This window comes from Aptenodytes patagonicus, chromosome 1, assembly GCF_965638725.1.
Source record: "Aptenodytes patagonicus chromosome 1, bAptPat1.pri.cur, whole genome shotgun sequence".
NCBI classification, from domain to species: domain Eukaryota; kingdom Metazoa; phylum Chordata; class Aves; order Sphenisciformes; family Spheniscidae; genus Aptenodytes; species Aptenodytes patagonicus.
The window spans coordinates 83563102-83586506 of NC_134949.1; the positions used below are offsets into that span (position 1 = coordinate 83563102).

Consider the following 23405-nt stretch of genomic DNA (forward strand, 5'->3'; position numbering starts at 1 on the left):
CAGCCTTCCTTTTCTGAACTTTTAATGTTTATCAGAAAATAATAGTACTTGCTAATACTATTCAGTATGGCAGAAGTATAAGAAAAATATGGCAGAAACATGCCGAAGCAAAGGTACAAAAATGTTCCATGTGATGCAATATATATATATATATTTTAAAAAGGCTGTCTAGAGAGACGTACTATGTGATTTTCTTTGAGTGTGCTGATGTAAAACAAGCAAAAAGATTTATGAAAATGACAAAATGAGGAGTACTTCTAATGAGGCATAAAATGGATTTTAAGATGTGGATGAAGGTACTTACCGCTATCAGTGTATATCACCATATTTATTACAAAAATCTGGTCGTGATTTCCTGTAAATTTCAATTTGTGTGACACCAGCAGGTTTGGAATAACAAATCTTACATTTCTGCTTTGCTAATTCATTTCCCTCAAGGCACAAAAAACTTTGGCATTGTATCAGGTTAATATTCATATTCTACATTCTATCTGCTAAGTATCTTTTTCATACTTGAAAGTTAATGGCCCACCTGACCCTTACATCTCTAGAAGTGATTTGTTCAGCTTTCTACATAAATCTTCATATTTCAATGTCAACCCCAAAATAAAATCCTACTAAAATATGTTTTTGTTGAATGCTGTTGTGAAATGTATTGGAGAACCTACAACTTTGTAAAGTGTCAAGCTTTACCAAACATTGTTATAGTAACAACATTTGTTGACATTTGCTGTTTGTTCTTAGAATTGTACTAGAAATTGAAACTCGCATTTCAGTTACAATCATTTGGCAACTGATTTTTTTTTTGTTGTTGTTACCTTACAGATGGCTGGTCAAATAAGCAATATAGCTGATGGCTAATCCCTCTTTAATTTTTGTGTTACAAAGGAGCAAATTGGCACTTGTAAATCCTGACTGGCTGCTTTTTTCTTTTTTTCTGCAAAGTGACTCCAAATTTATGGTGGTGGAGATGAGAGCTAAATCTGGCCAACATAGGTTATGGCATGTACAAAGCAGTACTGCTAGGGTGGATGAAAGCGGTACGTGTTGTAGTAGGTGTTCTACTGAGACTAGCAGTATAGATGGGAGATACCTGATGTGGTGATAGAGTGTATTGAGGGCTGATTTTCAAAACTGTTGATGATTCAGCATGTTCTATGGGGATCACTACAAAGTGTTGGCTAATTAACATTTCTGAAAATCTAATATTGTCCATTTACTGGCTTATTTCAGTAGTGATCGTCATGCCCCTGTGGGAAGATATTATTTCCAGCCTAGGTACCACATTAACTGAGAGAGCTGGGTCTCTTAGAGCTCCAGAAATAGTATAATACTGCAGTTTCCATCTATGAACGAGGTATTTCTTGGACACTGATTCCCAGCCTGTTTTGCCAAGCTTCTCATGTTAGGCCCAGCTGCAATGTTTCAAGCAATTATTTTTCTTTGCTTGATGATTTGCTCAGATTGCAGGGCTGCTGCTGCTGTTGCTGCCTTCTAATCATCTGCAGAGCCTGCAAGCATCCAGCAGAGCTTATCAGCTTGGCCTCCACACTTCATCTGAAGCATGCTTGTGCCTCGCTGGCTGGGAACTGCTTCTCTAGGAAGTCCTTGGATACAAGGAACTAGTCCCAGAGTCAATGTGGCTCTTTTATACCCCTGCTGATGCTGGGCGGTTGGAAATGCAGTCTGGTTCCTTGCATTATGTGTGTTTAGTAGAAGAAAAAGAGACGTTCCTACCTGAATTTGTCTCATTTGCTGAAGAAGTACAAGAAATGCTATTGTACTCTTTTGCAATTTGTCTTTGCTCTTCCCCACACCTGGCTGTACAACCTAAAACTAATAGCACCAGGGTTGTAAATACAACCTAATGATCATCAAAAACATATCATCATTGCAACTAACTGCAGTCAAGTACTATAGTCTGGAGATGGGATGAACTCTCTTAGAGAACACAAGCTTTGAAGAAATTTAAATTGTAACATTGTCAACATAGGAAATGTTATTTTTTATACTCAGTGCTGTGATTTTTTAGTGCCAAAAGGTAGGGAAGGGAGATATACTGATAGTGACCTTTTCCAGCACCCACTTTCCCCATCTAAAGTTAAATCCCATGTTTTCTAATCCTGCCTAATAAAGAATAGCTCACTAGTCTTTGTAGCCTTCAAATCAGTTTTTGAGCATTGATGTATCTTGACTCACCCAGTCTGAGATGATTTGATTCAAAAGAGAAATGACTTTCTAAAGCAGGCATGGAGTATGCTGTACTTCAGTCTTGCTCCTGCTTATTCCTGTTGACAGCTATAGCGAACAGAACAATTTCCCTTGAACTATGCTAGAAGAGAAGTGCTCTTTTCTCAAGTAAGCAGAGTATTGGGACACATAACAAAACAGCATCATTAACTTTCCTTTGGTTGATTGGTGAAGATGAAAGTATTCCTGGCCCTTAAGTCCCAACAATAAAATAAATTTGAATTCTTTTCCTCGTGTTAAGTTTTTTTCTGGATTTGTTCTTCCTTCAGTCAGTGCTTGCAGATTCCAAATTAACTTTGATCTTTTCCTCTTGCTAATAAACCTGCATGAGTCCAGACTTGAGTGTCTTCAATTTTCAGGTCATAACCTTTAATGATGCCCATCTAAACAGCTCTGTTAACTCTGTTAGCTGTGCCAAATTACATCATCTGACAGCCTAGCCTGATAATCTCATTAAAACATCAGAAGGAAAGCAATTGTATCATAATCTGTATTATTTCTTATAAACTAATCACCAGATTGTAGCATAACCTGAAGACAGAGGAACTGCTCAGTGGTGAGATTATGAACTAATGATAGCTGTTGAGTCCCCATTACTCTCTAGACTTGAGGTGTTGCAGAGTGCGACATGGTAGGGAACCCAGGCATGGTGTGAGCACCTACCAAGACACCTTCATCAGTCAGGTTCCGTTCCACCACTGAACAGAGAGCTGTTAACTGTCCCCTTTTTTAACTGGCATGGAGGTGACCCCTGTGATAATAGTGAGTCATAACAGCCTATATTCTGTCCAAGGGTGAGGCAGTTAGATTGCTTACTGTGTATTTTTTGGCTATGCAGTTAACTAAAGAAGAGATGATAGTAGGAAGTAGGAGGTCAGATACTGTGGAGAATGAAAGGCCTAAAGTCCCTCCTATTAGATTTGGCATAATTACCATAAAATGATCCTATCGTTTGAGACAGTCCATCAATGTAGTACTGTGTATCTAACAGTTGCAATGGTAAAATGTTTAGGAAAAAATAGGAACGGTACAAACTTTTATGACACTTTTAGGTTCTCCTGATGACAGCTACTTTCAGTTCAGGTGGTTTCCCCCACTTGATGTAGTTTGTCTATCTAGTAACCTTCCGTGGATCTCTCTTCCAAAGTCTGGTATAGTTTCTTCTTGAAACATCATACAGTTTTTGCACCCACAAAGTCTTTTGGCAAGACAGAGGTGCTACGCACTGCATTAATATCTGTGTCCTTTTGTTTATTCTGAGTCTGGCTCCCAATAGCTTAGTCTGGCTTTGTCTGAGGCCCTTTAGTTCTTGCCCTGAAAGAGACAGTAGGCAGTCCATCCACACCCCCTCTCCTTATCATGCATGATTTTATAGACTTCTACAATGTCTTCCTTAAGATTCCTTTTTTCCAGAATGAAGGGTCTCAGTCTACTCAGTGACTCCTATATAGCTGTCATAGCAAGGCTTTTATGGTGGTTGTTGCCTTCCTCTGAACCCATTTGTGGTCTAATTTATCTCTTTGGAGGTGAGGAGACAGGGACTGCACATTGATTTCAAGATATGGATACAGCATGGATTGCTATGTTTAAATAATATTTTTTTCTTAGTCTTTATTCCTTTCCTAATGGAACGTAATGTTTGCTTTACTTCTTGGCTCTTACAAAATGCTGAGCTGATATTTTCAAGGAACTTTCTGTTGCAACCCCAAGATGTCATTAGTCACTGGTATAGGTCAATTCAGAGCCCAGTATGTTATATGTGAAACTGGTTTTCACCTACGGATATTGCTTTATATTTATTTACATTGAAAGCCATGTGCTATTGTTCAGGCTCTTACTCTTAGAAAGCTTTTCTACAACTTTTCACAGTCTGCCCTTACCCTTGCTACCCTGAAAAACTTAATCAGCGCAGTTTGCCTTCTCACTGCTTATCTCTTTTTCCAGGCCACTTATGATGATGCTGTATAGTGCTGACTCTGCAAAACCCCTGCAGTGACTTTTTTCCCAGCAGTGCAGGATCTCCTCCTACCCAGTTCCCTGTTGTTTAACTGATTATTTATCCACCCCAGGACCTGTTGCCTTATACAAAATGTGTCACATGATGTTAGTGTGCGACTGCCAGTGCTTCTTCCCCTTCTTTCCCTGTTTACACTGAGGCTGTAACTGTCCAGGGAGGTTTTGAATTCCCCGCCAGCAAACAAGCCAACCAGAACACTCTGATTATCCTCATCTTAATCCTCTCCCAATCAAGCCTCTGCAAATACAGCCAACCTTCCTTTTACTGCTACTGATCTTTGGTGAGAGACCTCAAAGGGAGACACCGTCCTGGAAAGGCTTGTAGCATATGATTAGGAGAACATACTTATTAAACGAAATACATTTGTGCCATCTGTTAACACTTTTAAAGTAAAGAAAAATAAACCATCCAAAATATTTTTCTTAAGAATGAATTGAAATTTAAAATCTTTCAACACAAAATTGAATCATCCCTTTATATGCTTGTTTGTTAATATCCCAGATCAAGTATTGAGTGATGAAGCAATATTTTAAGGTACCATTCCTCTGGTTTTCAGTTTGGTATCCTAACCACTCCTTTTTTTTTTTCTCCCTCCAAATTTTTTTCTTGAGATTGAGTCTGTTAGAGTGGGGGTTCAGTCTCTATTTCATTAATCCCCCTACTGGTAACATGCCTGTTATCTGGTCTGAAGATTGACTTCCATGATCTTGCTGCTTCATCTGGAAAATTGTTTAGGGTATAAATCTCTGTGCAGATTAGTGTGTCTCATTCCCTCAAGAGGAATTACATTTTGCCCTTTTTAATGTTAACTCTTTGGCCTCAAGAAGTTTGTTGATTTTATTATTGATAATCAAGTTTGATATGATGTATTTTACAGAATATTGGCTTATTTGCTAGCTAATTTGGCACTGAATGTAGCCAGGCCAGCTGTTTACGTGTTTTTCCATTGACACTGCCAAAATACAGGAGGTGGTAGAGTAGACACACTCCTCCCTTCCTCTTTGAGGAAGTCTGATCTGGGTGTTTTTTTTTCAATTTTGCATTTTATTATTATTTCTGGTATTCTTCAGTCTCAGAAGATGTACTGAAATTGTGATATGCTTTTGTAGCAAGAAATTTGTGTCATTGACATAGGAGAAATTTGCTGATAAAGTTATTCTAAACAAATAGGGAAGGTTTTGCTTTACATTTGAAAGTCACATTTTTCATGCTGTAGTGGCCATAGATAAATATTTGGAAAATAACCAGGAAGATGCACTAATTTTTAAATCCAAAATGTGCATTCAAAAATAATTAAAAAGGAATGACAATCCTGATATATTTGTTACTCACCTCCATATAGCTTCTGCATTGAGTACTGCAGTAATGCAGAGGTCTGTGCCTTTTCTGTATTTGGCAGACTTAACAATCTATTCTACATTTGTGCTTGAGTTTCTAACAACTCATTTTCATTCTGTTGTGTGCCGTTAAATATTTCCATCTTCTTCAGGGGAAGCACGCTTGTGTTTTTAGGCTTCCTGTATCATCTTCCATTCAGAGACACTTTCTGTCTATAGATGAGTGGGAAGATTTTGGTTGGAAAGGTAGCAATGCTATGAAGAAACATTGCAAAAGATAGGCAAAGTCAACTGTTTAATTCCACAGTGCTTTATCTAAAGAATTAAGGTTATATAGTTTCTTTTAAAGTGTTTTGGCCAGATCTTTCATTCCAAGGTGTTCTGTTCTTTGCTTATACACACTAGTATATTCTTTAACTTTTTTTTTCAGAGGTGGGAGTAAGAGAGTAAAATAAACAGGACATTACCACCATCACTGTTGGTAGAAATGAAGAAAGATAAAGGCAAACTGTCAAAACGTGTAAAGTATTGCAGCTTTGCTTAAGGTCTGAAATTTGGACTTCAGCATGTCTGCTTCATATACGGTTGAGCAGCTAAAAATCAGCCTAACTCTGTGAACAGGATGGAGTTTACCTTTGCCATCAGTGAACAAGCCTGTGCTTTGCATCTTTACACTTTTGCTATCTGTGAGTGGTTGTCTGTCAGGAGTGGGACAACTTCTTGGAGCTGTCGGGGATTGCTGCTAATTATTGGTAATACTGTTGCAAGAGAATCTGCAGTTATTAATGAAGATCTCATTATGCTAGGCACTACACAGCCATATAGTAAGGTAAATCTGTACCCCAGAGAAATAATAAAAATAGAAAAGGGGAAGTTTGGAAAAAGGTAAAAGGACTACAGTTTTTGAAGGAAAACGTGAAAATTATAAGATGTGTAGTACAGCTACGATCTGTAGCCATACATTCTTATTTGTTTACTGTATTATGTGAGCACTTCTCAATCTGGAACATATTTATCTTCACAAGTGTCTTTTGATAGAGGGAAGTTCCATTATCTTCATTTAATCAGTGACAGAAAGAATTAAATTACTTGCCTACAATTGTATAGATAACATGAGTAGGGAATTGCTCTGGACTGACATCTCTATGTCAAGACATTCTGGGTCTTGACGTCTCACCCGGACTAGTTCACTGCCCTTCCTTTTTATACTGTAACTGACATACACTTTGATATGCATGCTTTGCAATAAACTGATTTTGTATCTTGGATACAAAACATTAAGATCAGCAAAATGCCAATCCTTGTGCAGATAGAGATTCAATACATTTGGCACAAAACACAGACGCTTTCACAGTCACTGTCTGAATCTGGCAATGCTGTGTCATTCCATCATGTGTTACCTGTGCAGGGGGCCAACACCTCAGTATTTGGCTCAGCTTTTGTAAAACGTATGTGACCGGAGTTCTGTGATAGTAACAAGAAATTGCATTTTATTTGCACTATCACATCACATTGTTATTTGCCTCAATTTCCAGGGCTCGTATCAGGAGAGTAGACATTAATTTTGAACAATTGCATTTGCAGACGTGACTGATCCATTTGGTGACGGAATAAATGGGAAGATGATTACTTTTACTGAGCTACTAGGACCTGTCTTTTTTTTCCCTCTCTACAAACTGTCTCATTGTTGCTTTCCTAGTGTGGCTGGTATTACCAATGTCAGCAAAAGATGTCTGATTATATTAACTGAAGCCATTAGAAACTTGCTGTCTGTACGTGTCTGGTATTTTTCTGTCTATTTAATAATCACAGAAGGATAAAATGTTTAAGGCCCAGACAGTTTGTCTTTTTAAGAAGGAAATTTACATGCTTCAGGTTTTATAATTTATGCCTTTCCATTTCCTATGTATATTTTTTTTAAATCATAAGAAAGATTAGCAGTTCCCTTGGACTCCCTTAGACAGTAGTTAATCACTTCTGTTCAGCTTCTTTCTACCTTTCAGTGTTTCTCTTTTCTTCCTATTAAGATAAACAGCAGAAATCTATTTTTTTGGACAAGTATTTTAAAATAACTTATTTCCTTTAATATATATGCTATATATAACTATATTACTTTAATATTTGATGAGTGATGACTGATTTCATGATGAGGAAATAATGAGAAAGACTTACTAAAATGTAGCATATGCACTATGAGTACATATGTTGCAACAGAGAATGCTTCACGGTGCATTTCCTCAATCTGTGGCCTGTCCCTGCAAGGGCTGGAATTGAGAAACTGTGAACTGGAAGAGATTAATAAAAGTATGGTAATTGTGTTGTAGTGGTTCAAAAATATTCCATGTTATGGTTAGACAACTGTAACTGTCAAAGTGGGTGAGAAATACGGATATGCCACTAACTTCAGAATGACAAAATTCTCACTTGATATCTGACTTTTGTAGAAACCTAAGTTCAATGACAAATCTAAATTTTTGGGCAGAGAGCGCTTTTCTACTTAGTCTAGCTATTACGCTTCTCTAGCCATGTTTCAGAACATTCAGCTTTTGGTTAAAAAGAATAATCACTTTTTGAGTTTTCACTAGTCAAATTATAATCAATAGGAGTACATTCTTTATATACATCTATATGAGACCTTTTGTAATTATCATACATTTTTTTCTGCTATGACCTTGATGATGATAAGTTTGCAATAAATCTTAGACTTGCAGTTGATGCAGTTGGTAATGTATTTTACTGTTAAGGCATGAAAGATAGAAGAAGTCACCTTGGAGAAATTTGGATTTTATACAGCCCATACATTTCCACTATAAGAGAGAAAAAAATGCAATATAGACTGCTGTTAAAGTCCTGCTTTAAACTACTAGGAATACATGATAGACTGAAAGAAATATCTGGTATATTTTTCTTCATGTGCTGATTGAAAAGCAGTCCAGACCTTCCAGATTTTCTTTCATTTGACTTTAATGCTGAGTTTTCTTATTGAAACGGGAAGGCCAAATTCAACTTTACAAAATAGAAAAAAAGCCAAGATATAAATGTCTTGAATAATTCAGAACCAACTTACTGAAAAACTTCCACTCTTGAAACTTATTGGAAGAACTCTGTAATATGGAATATAGATTTGACAAAAAAAGGATCATGAGAGCAACAAATCTGTTTGTCATCTGCATAGCAATACTTAGTCATTTGAGTAATATAATCAGAGAGTGCAATGATATAGACATAGAACAGTGCAGGGCCGAGAATAAAGTCCTGTGGGACATCAGCTGTAAGTGGAAAAGGACTTGATTAAGGATGGCTGTATTAAATAACAAGTGAATGGTCAGATGAAAATAATGTTGGCCAGCACAACATGCTAGCTTTAGTAATACATCTAGAGTACAATCAATAAGCAATGGTGATTGTGAGTATTCAAAATAGAAGACTGACAGCTTTTCATTAGAGCAAATATTAAATTGTATTCACGAACACATGTACATTGATCATATCAGGTGATTAACCAAATGATACCATTTAGTGGATGTCTCCAGTAGACAGTTATAAATCCACTCTGGCAATGAGAAAAACAAGTTCTAACTTTTGGTAATGTTTGCAATACAATAAGCACTCTGGGAATAAGTTAGTTAAACGGATCTTCGCCAGTCATCATAACAATAATGACAAAAAGGGCATGCAAACAGACAACTGGAACTACTGCAGGTGAAGGCTTGAAAAGTGGGGAAAGGAGCCTTACCAGAGGAGTAGCTGGTATAGGTTTTTATTTTGGTGGCTCAGTGGAAAACTAGGTAGATGGTTTATCCCTTGAGATATGATATGAGATTGATGATTAAAAATTTATTTTAAATTTCTTTGATTAATTTTAATGTTAGGAAAATATAGGAAGATTATAGAACCACATAATCGTTTAGGTTGGAAAAGACCTTTAAGATCATCAAGTCCTACTGTTAACCTAGCACTGCCAAGTCCACCACTAAACCATGTCCCTAAGCACCATGTCTACACGTCTTTTAAATACCTCCAGGGATGGTGACTCAGCCACTTCCCTGGGCAGCCTGTTCCAGGGCTTGACAACTCTTTTGGTGAAGAAATTTTTCCTCATGTCCAATCTAAAGCTCCCCTGGTGCAACCTGAGGCCATTTCCTCTCGTCCTATCACTTGTTACTTGGGAGAAGAGACCGACACCCACCTTGCTACAACCTCCTTTCAGGTAGTTGTAGAGAGCGATGAGGTCTCCCCTCAGCCTCCTTTTCTCCAGGCTAAACAACCCCAGTTCCCTCAGCTGCTCCTCAAAGGACTTGTGCTCTAGACCCTTCACCAGCTTTGTTGCTCTTCTTTCGACATGCTCCAGCACCTCAATGTCTTTCTTGTAGTGAGGGGCCCAAAACTGAACACAGTATTCGAGGTGCGGCCTCATCAGTGCCGAGTAGAGGGGGACCATCACTTCCCTACTCCTGCTGGCCACACTATTTCTGATACAGGCCAGGATGCCATTGGCCTTCTTGGCCACCTGGGCACACTGCCGGCTCATGTTCAGCTGGCTGTCGACCAACACCCCCAGGTCCTTCTCTGCTGGGCAGCTTTCCAGCCACTCTTCCCCAAGCCTGTAGCGCTGCATGGGGTTGTTGTGACCCAGGTGCAGGACCCGGCACTTGGCCTTGTTGAATCTCATACAACTGGCCTGGGCCCATCGATCCAGCCTGTCCAGATCCCTCTGCGGAGCCTTCCTACCCTCCAGCAGATCAACACTCCCGCCCAACTTGGTGTTGTCTGCAAACTTAGTGAGGGTGCACTCGATCCCCTTGTCCAGATCATTGATAAAGATATTAAACAGAACTGGCCCCAATACTGAGCCCTGGGGAACACCACTTGTGACCAGGCACCAGCTGGCTTTAACTCCAGTCACCATAATTCTTTGCGCCTGGCCACCCAGCTAGTTTTTTACCCAGTGAAGAGTACGCCCGTCCAAGCCATGAGCAGCCAGTTTCTCCAGGAGAATGCTGTGGGAAATGGTGTCAAAGGCTTTACTAAAGTCTAGGTAGACAACATCCACAGCCTTTCCCTCATCCACTAAGATGTGGGAAACATGGTTCTAGTAATCCCAAGCTAAATATTCAGCAGTCTATTGTTCTGTACTTTTTGTTTACCATGCAACAGGAATCAGCTGGTCCTGTTTTCCCTACTTTATTTACTTTGCATTAGTCCTTATTAAAATGATCTCAATTTCCTATCATGGGGTGATTTTTAAGACTTTTAAAGATTTTTAAGGCTCTGATTCCTCAGCATCTGATAACACTTTGTGAACAGTACAACTTTCCAACATATTTTTGTTCAAATATACACAGGTCATATTCTTCATCTGGTCTTTTCTCTCAAATTATCTGACTGATTTTATTTGCAATCTGTGTAGTCATATGAACCTGAGCTGGAAACAACCAATTAGATCAGACTGTCCCTGCTCTTGCCAATGTGCAATATAGTCCCCCAGACAGAGGACACACGCTTGATTTTAGCCAAAAGCTGAGAAGAAGCCTCCTGATCTTCACCCACTGAAATTTAAACTCTCATCTGTTATTTATATATTTTCAGCAAATGATTACCAGATCATCTGTTCATGCCCAGTAAATTTTTACTTCCTTCTCTTAAAGCTGATTTCCCCAGTGGAATGATGAAAGAGACATTCTGCAGTTCATTCTGTTCTCTAAAATAACATCAGTTCACTGAAGAAATGTTATCTGAAAGTGATGTAGTGATCTTTGTAGTTCATGTTGCAGCTATAAGGGTAATAAGAGCAAAATGATTGCAATAAGAATAATAGGATTTCCATCTAACTTTTTTTTTTTAAATCAGGAATCATTATGAAACATTCAGCAAATGCATATTTGGTGTTTACATGAAGTTGTAAGCATTTATACACTTTGAAAAGATTAGATACTGGTTCTAAAATGCTGATGCCAATGTGATATGATACAGCTTTGTTTGGAAATTGATATAAATTGTATACAAAACAAAAAGAAAACCGCTGTGGCTGAGAGGAGAGGCTTTTCTGAGGTAAATGTGCTACAATAGTCTTTTAGGTTTAGACATACATTTAGACTGTGACTCATATTTCTGTTTAAAACTTTTCTTAACTCAAAGCTTTTGAGAAAAAGAACTTTCTTGGAGTCAATTTCCAACAGAAGATGCTAAGTTTCCATGGACATGCCCTATGTTCCCAGCTTTGTAGAGTTATGCTGCTTGTTGATTATAGTGACATTAAGCTATGTCCGTTAACATTCTTTCTCTAGACATATGCAACTGTTTATACATATAACAGGCAGCTACTCACAGGTGGGGCACCCAAGTTTTGCATTTAAACCCAACATGTAACCCAGCTATGTTTCTCATCAAGTTGGACACCCTGCTTCAGTTTTCTTGTCTCAGTTCTAAATTTCAGGATATATGAGGGAATGCAAATAGAGGTTCATGTTCCCTGAAGGGAGGGGACTGTCTTGATCCTTACACAAATATGGGTGGGAAAATGCAAAGTGACAGTATGCCCTAGCACCAAAGTCCCAGCATGCACACAGCTACATGAAGATCATTAATCTTAGCATTAATCAAGCCTTTAAAGTCTCCCCCTGTCCACTTCCATGTCCTTCCTAAAATATGTCCTCATACCCTTTTTCTAATCTCCCTCCCAACTTTTATTCCCTTCATTTCTACAGTAAGCATTCATCTGTATAATTTACTGATATAATTTATTTGTGTGCATTAAGGAAAAGTCTGTATCAACATGCCTACATTTCATTTTCATGCTATTGCCAGGGGTGCTGCTTTCTGATCTTAGAGTGCCTTTGTGTAGCTCAGATGTGCTACCAGGACAGCACCCTCTCAACAGCCCAGATCGCAGCAAACTGGCTGTGCAGAGGCCCTCTTGTGTAGTCTTCTGTCTCTGCACAGCGTAACCAGTTATTTACCTAAACATTAGGCTCATGTCTCTCTTCAGAAGTTAAATTTGACTGTTTTGTTTAGGGTTGCTACTCCAACTGCAGATATTTAGGGCAGTAAATGTTGGGCCTGATCCCCTGTAAGGAACTACTAATTTGATGAAGTGTCCAGGAAATAGTTGGGCAAAACTGAAAATGGGAACCTAAAGCAAAGCCCACCCAGAGCAGAAGAAATGTTTTTTCTTTGTTGGTTCAGATGGGCACAAATGCCCACTAATGAAATCAGATGACTGACTGACTTACAAAATATCTGAGTACAGTCTCCTGTGGCTTGGCGGTTTCTGATTCACATGATTCCAAAATCTGGAACTGTAGACTTCTGTCTTCATGGTGCACACACAGCTACACTGGGGGCAGTAGATTAATGGATTTTAGAGCATTAGAAGATTCAGCTTTTAAAAAAAAGGTCACTTTTAAACCCAGTTGTAACAGAAGTTGGTTATTCACTGTGATTGCCTACTGTTGCATGATTTAGTTGGAGTTGACGTTTTGAAGCCTTATTACTGTATTCTGTTCAATAATATTGAAATACGTTGTTTTCACTATTTTGTTTCAGAATAAGAGCCAAGGATTGAGTTTTGTCCGTATACATGCACCTTGGCAAGTACTTAGTCGAGAAGCAGAACTCCTTAAAATAAAAATGCCCACTAAAAAGGTGAGTATCTTCCATCTTCTATCAACTAGTTGTATGAGTGGAGAAGGGTGGATCAGAATGGTAGTTAAATGTATAGAAGCCCATAGCATTACTTTATTTCAAAATCAGAGCAAATGAACTGCCAAGTTTATTCTTTCACATTACTAATTATTTTGAGATGATTTAGTATTCAGAGTCAGATTTAAGATGGGATTTTCAAAGGCCACAGAGGCAGGTGGCTGACAGACTGCGTTCAGAAGTGTGATGACGGAGGTGAGTTTTAAGGAGGGCTTTGAAAGCTGAGAAGGCAGTAGCTATTTGGATTTTTGTCAAGGTTCTTTCCTCAAAGGTGAGGTGCAGTATGGGAGATAGTATGGTAGTTCGTCATTGCCTTAAGATTTCTCTAACGTCTGGGGATGCTGAGAAAGGCTGTTTTGGTGGTATCAATGACTTAGTGCATTCAGACTTGCCTGTTGTCATTAAAACTTTGGCTCACTATCTTCTTCACAGTCATAGTAGCTGAGAATATCTATAGCTTTCAGCAGAGTTGCTGGTAAACATTGTAAATTCTGAAAAGCAGATCCCAAAATTTGTGGTCCTGCAATGATTTAGCACGCTGGCTAATAACTACACTGAAGTTAGTGGAACTGCCTTGTGCTTTCAGTTAGTAATACTCATCAATTGCAGTACTGAACACTTATTTCATTGCATTGTCATTAGAATTAAGTGACAGACTGATTTTATTTTCTTCCACAGGGTTGTTGTTGCTGTTTTTGTTTTTGTTTGTTTGTTTCATATTGATTGTTTCCACCCAGCAAAAGCATCAGTGTTCACATCTTGTGGTGTTACAATCTGTCACTGTCAGGGGCTTGGACAAGACAATCTTGTATACTCTTACTGCATTGTGTTTGCATCCCAGGAAAAAAAAAAAAGTCTGGTTACTTGCAATCAGTCTTTCAAAATGAGTAGGTTTTGGACAGCTACAGTACCTCTGTCCTTTCTGGCATATTGATGGATGTGTAGGCCCTTTCTAGAAATGGACCTATATATTCAACTCCTCTCTTTGATCCCTTCCCAGTTTTGTTCCTTTTGTGCATTTTTAGCTCATTTCTCCCTCCTTTTGCCCTCATGGGAATTTTGCGCTCCTAGCTTTTTGCAGATACACCAAAGGAAATTTTACACTATTTTAATTGAGGAATGTTGCCATCATATTGTTCTGAGTTAAGGTCTCCTGGAGCTGATAGTCTCCAGTGGCTGCCCTAGTGACTCACGAACAGTTCTGCATCCCCTTCTCTCCTCTGAATGGGAGAAAAAAGGCACAGTAAATCATAAAGCCCTAAAGACACAGAATCATCTGGGGTAAAGGCATCTAAAAATATTGACAAATTACTTCATTTAACTGCTATATATTATACATTATTTATAGCATCCTTTTCTTTAAAGCAACAGATTTCAATGAACCAATCAGGTCTGTGCACACTTCATGTTGAATGAGATTGCCATATAACCAACATTTATTGAATAGTATGACAAATATTCAACGAGCAAATGGACATGCAGTCATTGGTTAGGCAATTATGAAAACAGTATTCAGATTTATACCCGTAATTTGTTTTGGTATGTAGAAGAAGATGAAATGAAATATGTCTACCACCAAGGAAACCACATCTCAATTTTCCTGAAAATTCACCCTAGGGTAATAAATTGTTTTGTATAACATAAAAGTGATACGACATTTTTAAGGAGAAGATTGCTGACAACTCTTCTTGACTACATTATTTTTCTATTATCTCAACAGCAGAAATGGAGCACTACCAGTGCACTACCAGAAAGCAAGCATGACAGGAAAACTATGTTCATGTCTTAAGTTTTTTTGCAGTTAAAGACAGTTGGAAGAGGAATCGCCTGTGAAGAAAACAAAAATCCATTTTGAAAAACTGAAATCTTGTATTTTCGGGAATTTGCAATATAAACTGAAAAATTCAGCCAGGAACCACTAAAAAGAAAATTCTATTTTTGTTCAGAGAGACAAAAGGTTGTTTTCAAGGCACATTAGGTATTTTCTGTGATGCTGTTTTTATTTATTCAAACATCCAATGAAACCATAAACAAAGCATTTTCAGTAGAAAGTATCCACCTCTAAACATGATGAATTGGTTGCAAAAATTTTTTTTAAAATGTTCAGTCTTAAATAATTTTTCAGGACAAAAGTGGCATGCTGGGAAAAGGTACTTTTTGAGCAATTTTTACTATATGTATACTTCTGGATATGATAATACAGTTATTTTTGAGAGTAAGAATGGGCCACACTCAAATATAAGTATGAGAAACAAACAGTATGAGAAACAAACAGGACCAACTAGAAGTGTTGGTCCGTTCCCAGAGATATGATGTCTCTGGTATTAGTGAGACTTGGTGGAATGAGTCCCACGACTGGAGTGCTGGGATGGAGGGCTGTAGGCTGTTCAGGAGGAATAGGCAGGGCAGGCAAGGTGGAGGAGTTGTACTGTAAGGGAGAAGTTTCACTGTACAGCCCTTGCAGTTAGGGATGATATGGTTGAGAGCCTCTGGGTGAGGATTAGGGGGATGGAAAACAAAGCAGATGTCGTTGTGGGTGTCTACTATTGATTGCCCAGCCAGGATGATAGCACCGATGAATTATTCTGTAGGCAATTAGGGGAAATTTCTGGATCGGTAGCCCTTGTCCTTATGGGGGATTTCATCTTCCCAGACATTAACTAGGAATACCATACTGCTGTGACAAGCAAGTCTGAGAAATTCCTAAAGTATGTTGAAGATAATATCTTGTCACAAGTATTCAGTGAGCCAACTAGGAAAGATGCCCTCCTAGACTTATTTGTGAAAGAGAAGGACTCATGGGAGATGTGATCGTAGGTGGCTGTCTTGGCCACAGTGATCACAAAATGGTTGAGTTTAAAATTTTCAGTGTAATGAGAAAAAAGGTCAGCAGAGTTGTTACTCTAGATTTCAAGAGAGCAAACTTTAAGCTACTCAGGGAGCTAGTTAGCAGTGTCCCCTGGGAATCTGCTTTTGAGGGCTTAGGGGGTCCATGAGTGCTGGTCAGTTTTTAAGAACCACCTTTTAAAAGCACAGGAGCAGGCAATTCCAGTGTGTCATAAGTCAAGGAAGTGGGGCAGAAGACCAGTTGATTGAACAGGGAACTCCTCGTGGAGCTCAAGAAGAAAAAGAAATTGAACCATCTCTGGAAGCAAGGTCAGGCTTTGCAGGAAGATTACAGAGCTGTGGTTTGCATATTCAGGGAGAAAACAGGAAAGACCAAAGCTCAGCTAGAGTTGAAACTGGCCAGTGGTGTGTCAGGCAACAAAAAGGCTTTTTAAGGTATGTTAATAGCAAGAGGAGGTCTAAGGAAAATATTGGGCCAATACTTGTTGAAGATGGTCACCTGACAAATAGGGATAAAGAAGAAGTGGAGGCCTTCAGTGCTTTTTTTGCCTCAGTCTTTAATATTAATGATAGACCTTGGGCTGCCTGGTCCTCTGAGTCAGGGGACCACAACTGCGGGAAGAGTGACTTTCTATTTGTGGACACTGAATTTGTAAGGGACTATCTGTATCAGCTGAATGTTCATAAGTCCATGGGGCCTTTTGGGATTCATCCCAGAGTACTGAAGGAGTTAGCGGATGTTACAGCAGGAACCCTTTCAGTCATCTACCAAAGGTCTTGGGAGTCTGGGGAGGTCCCCACTTACTGGAAGCCAGCCAGCACTATTACAATTTACAAGAAGGGTGAGAGAGAAGACCCAGGAAACTACAGACCTGTTAGTCTAACCTCAGTACCTGGAAAAATTATGGAGGAGATCATACCGGGTGCTATTGAAAGGCATTTAAAGGACAATGCAATCATCAGGCACAGTCAACATGGTTTCACAAAGGGAAAGTCCTGCCTAACTAATTTTATATCCTTCTACGATAAGGTTACCTGTCTAGTGGATGATGGGAAAGTGGTGGATGTCATTTTTTCTGGATTTTAGTAAAGCTTTTGATAGTGTCCCCCACAGTATCCTTCTGGACAAGTTGTCCAACTGTGAGATGAGCAGGTACACGGTGTGCTGGGTGAAGAACTGGTTGAATGGCAGGGCTCGAAGAGTTGTAGTGAATGGGGCTGCATTTGGCTGGTGACCAGTCACCAGCAGTGTTCCTCAGGGCTCAATTCTATGGCCAGTTCTGTTCAAAATATTTATTAATGATCTAGATGCAGGAGTTGAATGCACCATTAGCAAGTTTGCTGATGATACTAGACTGGGAGGTGTTGTTGACTCTCTTATGGGACAAGAGGCCTTGCAGAGGGATCTAGATGGGTTGGAGCGTAGGGCAATAATCAATAGCGTGAAATTCAACAAGAACAAATTCTGGATTCTGCACCTGGGATGGAGTAACACTGGTCACAAGTATAAATTGGGAGAGGAGTGGCTGGAGAGCAGCCCTGCAGAAAGGGATCTGGGGGTGCTGGTCGACAGGAGGCTCAACATGAGTCAGCAGTGTGCCTGGCAGCCAAGAGGGCAAGCCGCATCCTGGGGTGCATCAAACACAGTATAACCAGCCGGTCAAAAGAGGTGATTGCCCGCTGTATTCAGCATTGGTGTGGCCTCACCTTGAGTACTGTGTGCAGTTCTGGACCCCACCATTTAAGAATGAAGTTCAGGTACTTGAATGTATCCAGAGGAGGGCAACAAAGCTCGTGAAAGGGCTGGAAGGAATGTCCTGTGAGGAGGACATAAACTCATGTTTGGTAAGGTGGCCTGTGTTTCAGAAAAAAATACTTTCATATCTCTGGGAAGCTTCCTAGCACTTCACATCAATCTGAATCAGCAAAAGCTAGATCCTTGCACTTAAAATTGCCACACAGCCATGAGCCTGGAATCCTCGCTTCTAATGGCATGTGTACATGTGCTGTCAGACCATACTAGCAATTATTACCCAGGAATAATTTATTCTGCCAGGGCAGTATAATTGGCAGCAGGTAAAGGCCCTCCCTGCTTTGTCTGCTCCCTCTATTCCCAGTTACAAAGTCAAAATAATTACTCTGCTTTTCTGTCATCTCCCTGCAGCTCCTAGTTTAGTCGGTAAGGATGTTTTGTGTCCTAACAATTCTACACTGAGTTTTCTTCTGAAAGTAGCTTGTGAAGGACAAGAACTTCTTTTTGGAACTGAAATCCTTATGGATTCAGGTGCTTGCTGTTATATGGGAATATATCTTCAGAGAAGGTGCTTGTTTTAATTACAGATTTAAACACGTGTATAGCAAATTCTATCTTTTTTTTTCATTTTAGTAGATTTTGGAAGTGACATGCTAATGTACAATATTTTATTTACTCAGATGTATGAAATCACAGAAGAAGGGGGAATACTCAAAACGTTAAATGAAATATGGTGCAAATTGACTAAACCTCTGCAACCCCAGGTGCCACAACAAGAAAATACCAACATGAAAAGCCTGTCTTACCCATTTTCCAGAGAGAAAATATATTTGTGAGTACTTTAAATTGTGATGAGCAATGAAGAAAGCTATAAATTATCATTTTAGTGTTGTCATTTTTTCTACCAGTATTTCAGTCAAAATTCAGAAATTCGTTGAGTATTTCTGGAAATCCTGACGAAATAACCAAGTTGTTCAGATTATTCCTGGATAATATTTCCAAGTGATAAAAGCATATGTCTGCATAAAACTAAATTTATTGAAGGCCAAGTAAATAGATCTAAAGTAAATGAACATGCATTGGCACTGAGTTCAGTTTCAGCAGATTAACAGAAATGTAAGTTGCAGAGACTTTCTGCCAGTGTTCTACTTCCTTCTGCTGGATAAGGCACTGGAAGCAGTGCAACAAATAAAATATCTATATTTTTAGCTTGAACTATAAAAATCCTAGCACCAAATTCCTGATTATTTGGTTAAGGATATTACTGCCTGTTTTGAAAAAAGAAAGAGCTAGTAGAAATCCAGTAATATTTTTCCTCTTGATAGATTTATTATAGTAATTAAAACATGGCTAATAATATGCAGATAAGGAATTCTTGACACCTGCCTTTTCACTCAGAATAATACTTCTGGTCCCAGTTTGACATTAAACATTCCTTTTGTCCTCATGGGTGTCTCCTTGTATTTATGTCTGATTGATAAATAAAATTCAGTAATAAATATAATGACCCACCATATCATTTATTGTCCTCTCTGACAATTTTAGTTAATACTGAATACAAGTCAAATTGATTGAGAGGAATAAACTGGGAAGGCTAATTTCACATGTGATGATTTTAAGGTTTAAGGGAATGCATAATTCCAGTGGAATGGTTATTTGAAAGCAAGCGAAATGTTGACTGGTTAGTCACCTAGAAAAGAGTAATGAACATCTGCATTAGGCTAGATGAAACCTAATAACATGACCTCAGAATGTTATAGTGTTGAGGGTATGTTATAAGGAAAAGATTAAAAGGTCATCTTGTGTAAACAATAGACAAGCTCTCCTTACCCGAAAGGCATTTTACTTTAGTTAATATTTTTGCATTTTTATGCCCACCATCGTTGCAATCCACGTAGAACTCTGAATGACTAGGTCTTAAATAGCACAGTCTATTATGCTGTACTATTTCGTCTATATTTCCTTTAACCATCTGTTTTTCTTACTTGCTGTGGTTTCTGAATTAATTCTAAATCAGAATCTTATATGTTATCTTACTCATTACTACCATGTCTGAAAACATAACTGATTTTTTTTTTTTTCTCTCAATGTTTTAGGTATAACATTAAAGACAAAGACACCTTTTTTGACAATGCTACCCGCAGCCGAATAGTAAGTAAACGAAAGTAACATACCATTGACTTCTTGTGCTGAATGGGATTTGCTTTAATAGTGAGTGTTGGTGACTACTTTGCTAATTTCATCAGTTTATGCATTTCTCTGTTCCTACAAAACACTAAGCAGTCATAAGTATGTAAGAAATACCCTTCTGGAGCTGCCCAGTGGTCCAGAAGTAGGAGATGCCATGTAGGGAAACACTGCTACTGACTCCTCTCCATTATTCAGAGTTGTTATTAAGCCCTGCTTCCTAACCTGAATAACTAGATTTTATTCCATAAAAGGACCTCCTCTACAATCCTATAGTAACTTCCTAGCTCCAGCAGTCTTTGGTGAGAAACCTTGTATAATGTTCCTGAGATCCTGCTAGGTCTCCAGCAGGTTGGTGAGGCAAGATTTCTCTTTACATATGCAATGCCAACTCCTCCCTAACATGCTATGTTCATCCATACACACTTGGGTTTCATAGATACAGCATACTTACTGATCGCTTTATGTGCATCTTGATGTTATACTTCCAAATGTGAAAGCTAAATGTTTTTTTACAAAGTCAGATTTTGTGATTTTCTTTAGTGTAAAATTCTCATTCTACCTGAAGTCCTTATACTTCGTATAGTTTTATAAGGATGTGACACAGCAGGACTTAGCCTACAAATGTTAGGGCAGATAATCCACTAGTAAGAGTTGCCATAGCATTGTTAAGTGTTAGCTAGTGGCCTCAAGTCATGCATTTATATGAGTGAAACATATGATTTAAGTGTATGTGCAAGTGAACTCTACAGAAGCCTCTTATTTTAAAGTTTTGTTTTATTGCTAGCTCCATGATGAAAATAACGCTAAAAGATGATTTGTGTGTTATATCACTGTTCTTTTCCACAGGTACATGAAATTTTGAAGCGCATATCTACAAAGGCCAGAAACAGCACGGGTAAGAAGGAGGGAAGATAATTATATATGTTGTTTTAAAAGGAATTGTTTAGGTATCTCACAGAATATTTATTTTTCTAGCAGAACACAAAAGTATGCTGGCACATTTCCACAAAGGTTGAAACAAATGCTTTTTCTGAGGAATAAAATCAGACTTTCTGGTCCATGGTTTGGATAGGACATAGTAATGGGAGCTTGCTTTTCATTTCTACAGGTGCAGGATCTGGCACATAACTTGCATTTCATGAGTTGTTATAAAATTGGATTTGATTATTATATGATCTGCTTTTGAAAATTCAGATGTCAACTACAATATGTTGTATTATTTCTTCCAGGAGCAGATTTTTCTTGCCATTTCAATAGAATAATACATCTTTCCAGGTTATTTTTATCACTGCAGCTTTAAAAATTATGTCCATGAACTGCATAGTGAAATATATGGCTTAATTATGACTGTTTTGAAGATGTTGTGTGATACTTTTGGGGTAACCCTGAAATATTTAGAGATTTTGTTTTCTTGAGGTTCGGAACATGTATAAGTGTGCTTATTTTTTTTTCTCTACTCTTTTCTTTCATCCATTGTGATACCATGACACATATCTCCCTGGTGGCAAAGAAGTGATACTACTTGTCTGGCATGTTTTATGAAAGTCCTTCTGTAAGCTTGACCACTTATGTGCAGACCACAATGTCCTAGGGTAATGTACTTGCAAAGAATAAATGTGCTGTAGCAACAGATTCCTGCACAGTCTTGGTGTAACTTTATGTGGTGAAGCTGCAGTAACAGATTTCTTTGGTACAGCAGCTGAAGTGGAAAATAGATTAATTTAGGTTTCCCTGAAATAGAGATTATTTTTTTTCAAATTATATGAAAAAACCCCAAACAAAAATACTTTTTCAACCAAAAATACTTGGCTTTGTCCGGAACAGACATTTAAATTTCTGATTATTACACTGTTTCCTTTAAAAAAATTAAAAAGTGGTTGAGAAAATGTCAGGCACTCTTCATTTCTAAAACATTGTTCAGCTGGTGTCTGTTTTGTTCACTGTTTGCTCTGTGTTGTTCTATGTTTTGATCTGCTCAAAGGCTCTGGTGGGACAGTAGAAGGGAATGCTACCTTATTTTGCTGGATTGCTCCAGCTGACATCCAGGGAACCCTGCTGGTGACTAGGGAGACCATGCTTTCCACAGGAGCTGTGGAGCCTGTGCAAGTAGATGTCTCTAGAGTGCAGGATTTTAGAGACAAGGCAGTGTAAGGTATATAAAACAAGAAGCCTGAAGTCCAGCAGGGACACTAAGCCTGTTGACATAAAAGCCAGCCCCAGAGCTGATGCTTTCCCAAGGGATCCAGAGAGACTGTGTAGAACCTTTTGAAACTCTTAAGACTTTGTAAGTTGTTGGGCTGAGAAAAAGTGTGAAAGAAGCAATCCATCCTACAAGGACACAGTAGGAAGGGAAAGAGCACTTTACCAATGGGGTTTTTTTTGCCTGTTTCTTAAAGTTTTCTCTATTTTGAAAGCTTGTTCTGGTTTATAGTGTAATAAAAGCCATCATTAGAGATCAAAGCACTAGCAGTGACTTTTCAGGCTTTTTTTTTTTTGCTTTAAGGTGAAAATACAGTCTGATCCACTTCAAGCTCAGGTCAGCTCAAGATCCCATTTGACATGAAGCAGATATTGTAACCCTCCTGTTCTTCACATCTTTCTGGCCCATAACCAAAACATGATTATGCATTAGGTTTGACCTAAATTCAGTAATTGTTTTGGTCTCCTGAGATCCTCCACCAAAAGTCCTATGCTTCATATGTCCTAAGGTTTTCCCTTCTCACTGGCCTTAAGACTTAAGACCACTCATCATGAGTGGTTCAAAAGATTTCTTTCATAGAATCATAGAATCATAGAATAGTTTGGGTTGGAAGGGACCTCTAAAGGTCATCTAGTCCAACCCCCCTGCCACGGGCAGGGACATCTTCAACTAAATCAGGTTGCTCAGAGCCCCGTCCAACCTGACCTTGAATGTTTCCAGGGATGGGGCATCCACCACCTCTCTGGGCAACCTCTTCCAGTGTTTCACCACCCTCAGCGTAAAAAATTTCTTCCTTCTATCTAGTCTAAATCTACCCCCCTTTAGTTGAAAGCCATTCCCCCTTGTCCTGTTGCAACAGGCCCTGCTAAATCTCTGGATGCGACCATCTAACCAGTTCCTCATGCACCGGACAGTCCACATATCAAATCCATACCTCTCCAGTTTAGAAGGAAGGATGTTGTGGGGGACCGTGTCAGAGGCCTTACAGAGGTCCAGATAGACAACATCTGTGCCCTTCCCATGTCCACTGATGTAGTCCCTCAATCATAGAAGGCCACTAGGTTAGTCAGGCAGGACTTGCCCTTGGTGAAGCCATGCTGGCTGTCTCGA

The 23405-nt window shown here is 38.8% G+C and overlaps 1 protein-coding gene across 1 annotated transcript in view; it reads left to right on the forward strand.

Moving 5' to 3' along the window:
- Positions 1 to 23405, forward strand: part of ANO2 (anoctamin 2) — a 213668-nt gene that overhangs the window by 29351 nt on the left and 160912 nt on the right. The window contains exons 4-7 of the mRNA XM_076328786.1: positions 13150 to 13248; positions 18586 to 18737; positions 20002 to 20056; positions 20942 to 20990. Coding sequence (XP_076184901.1) covers positions 13150 to 13248; positions 18586 to 18737; positions 20002 to 20056; positions 20942 to 20990 — 355 coding nt within the window. The remainder of the gene's footprint in view (positions 1 to 13149; positions 13249 to 18585; positions 18738 to 20001; positions 20057 to 20941; positions 20991 to 23405) is intronic.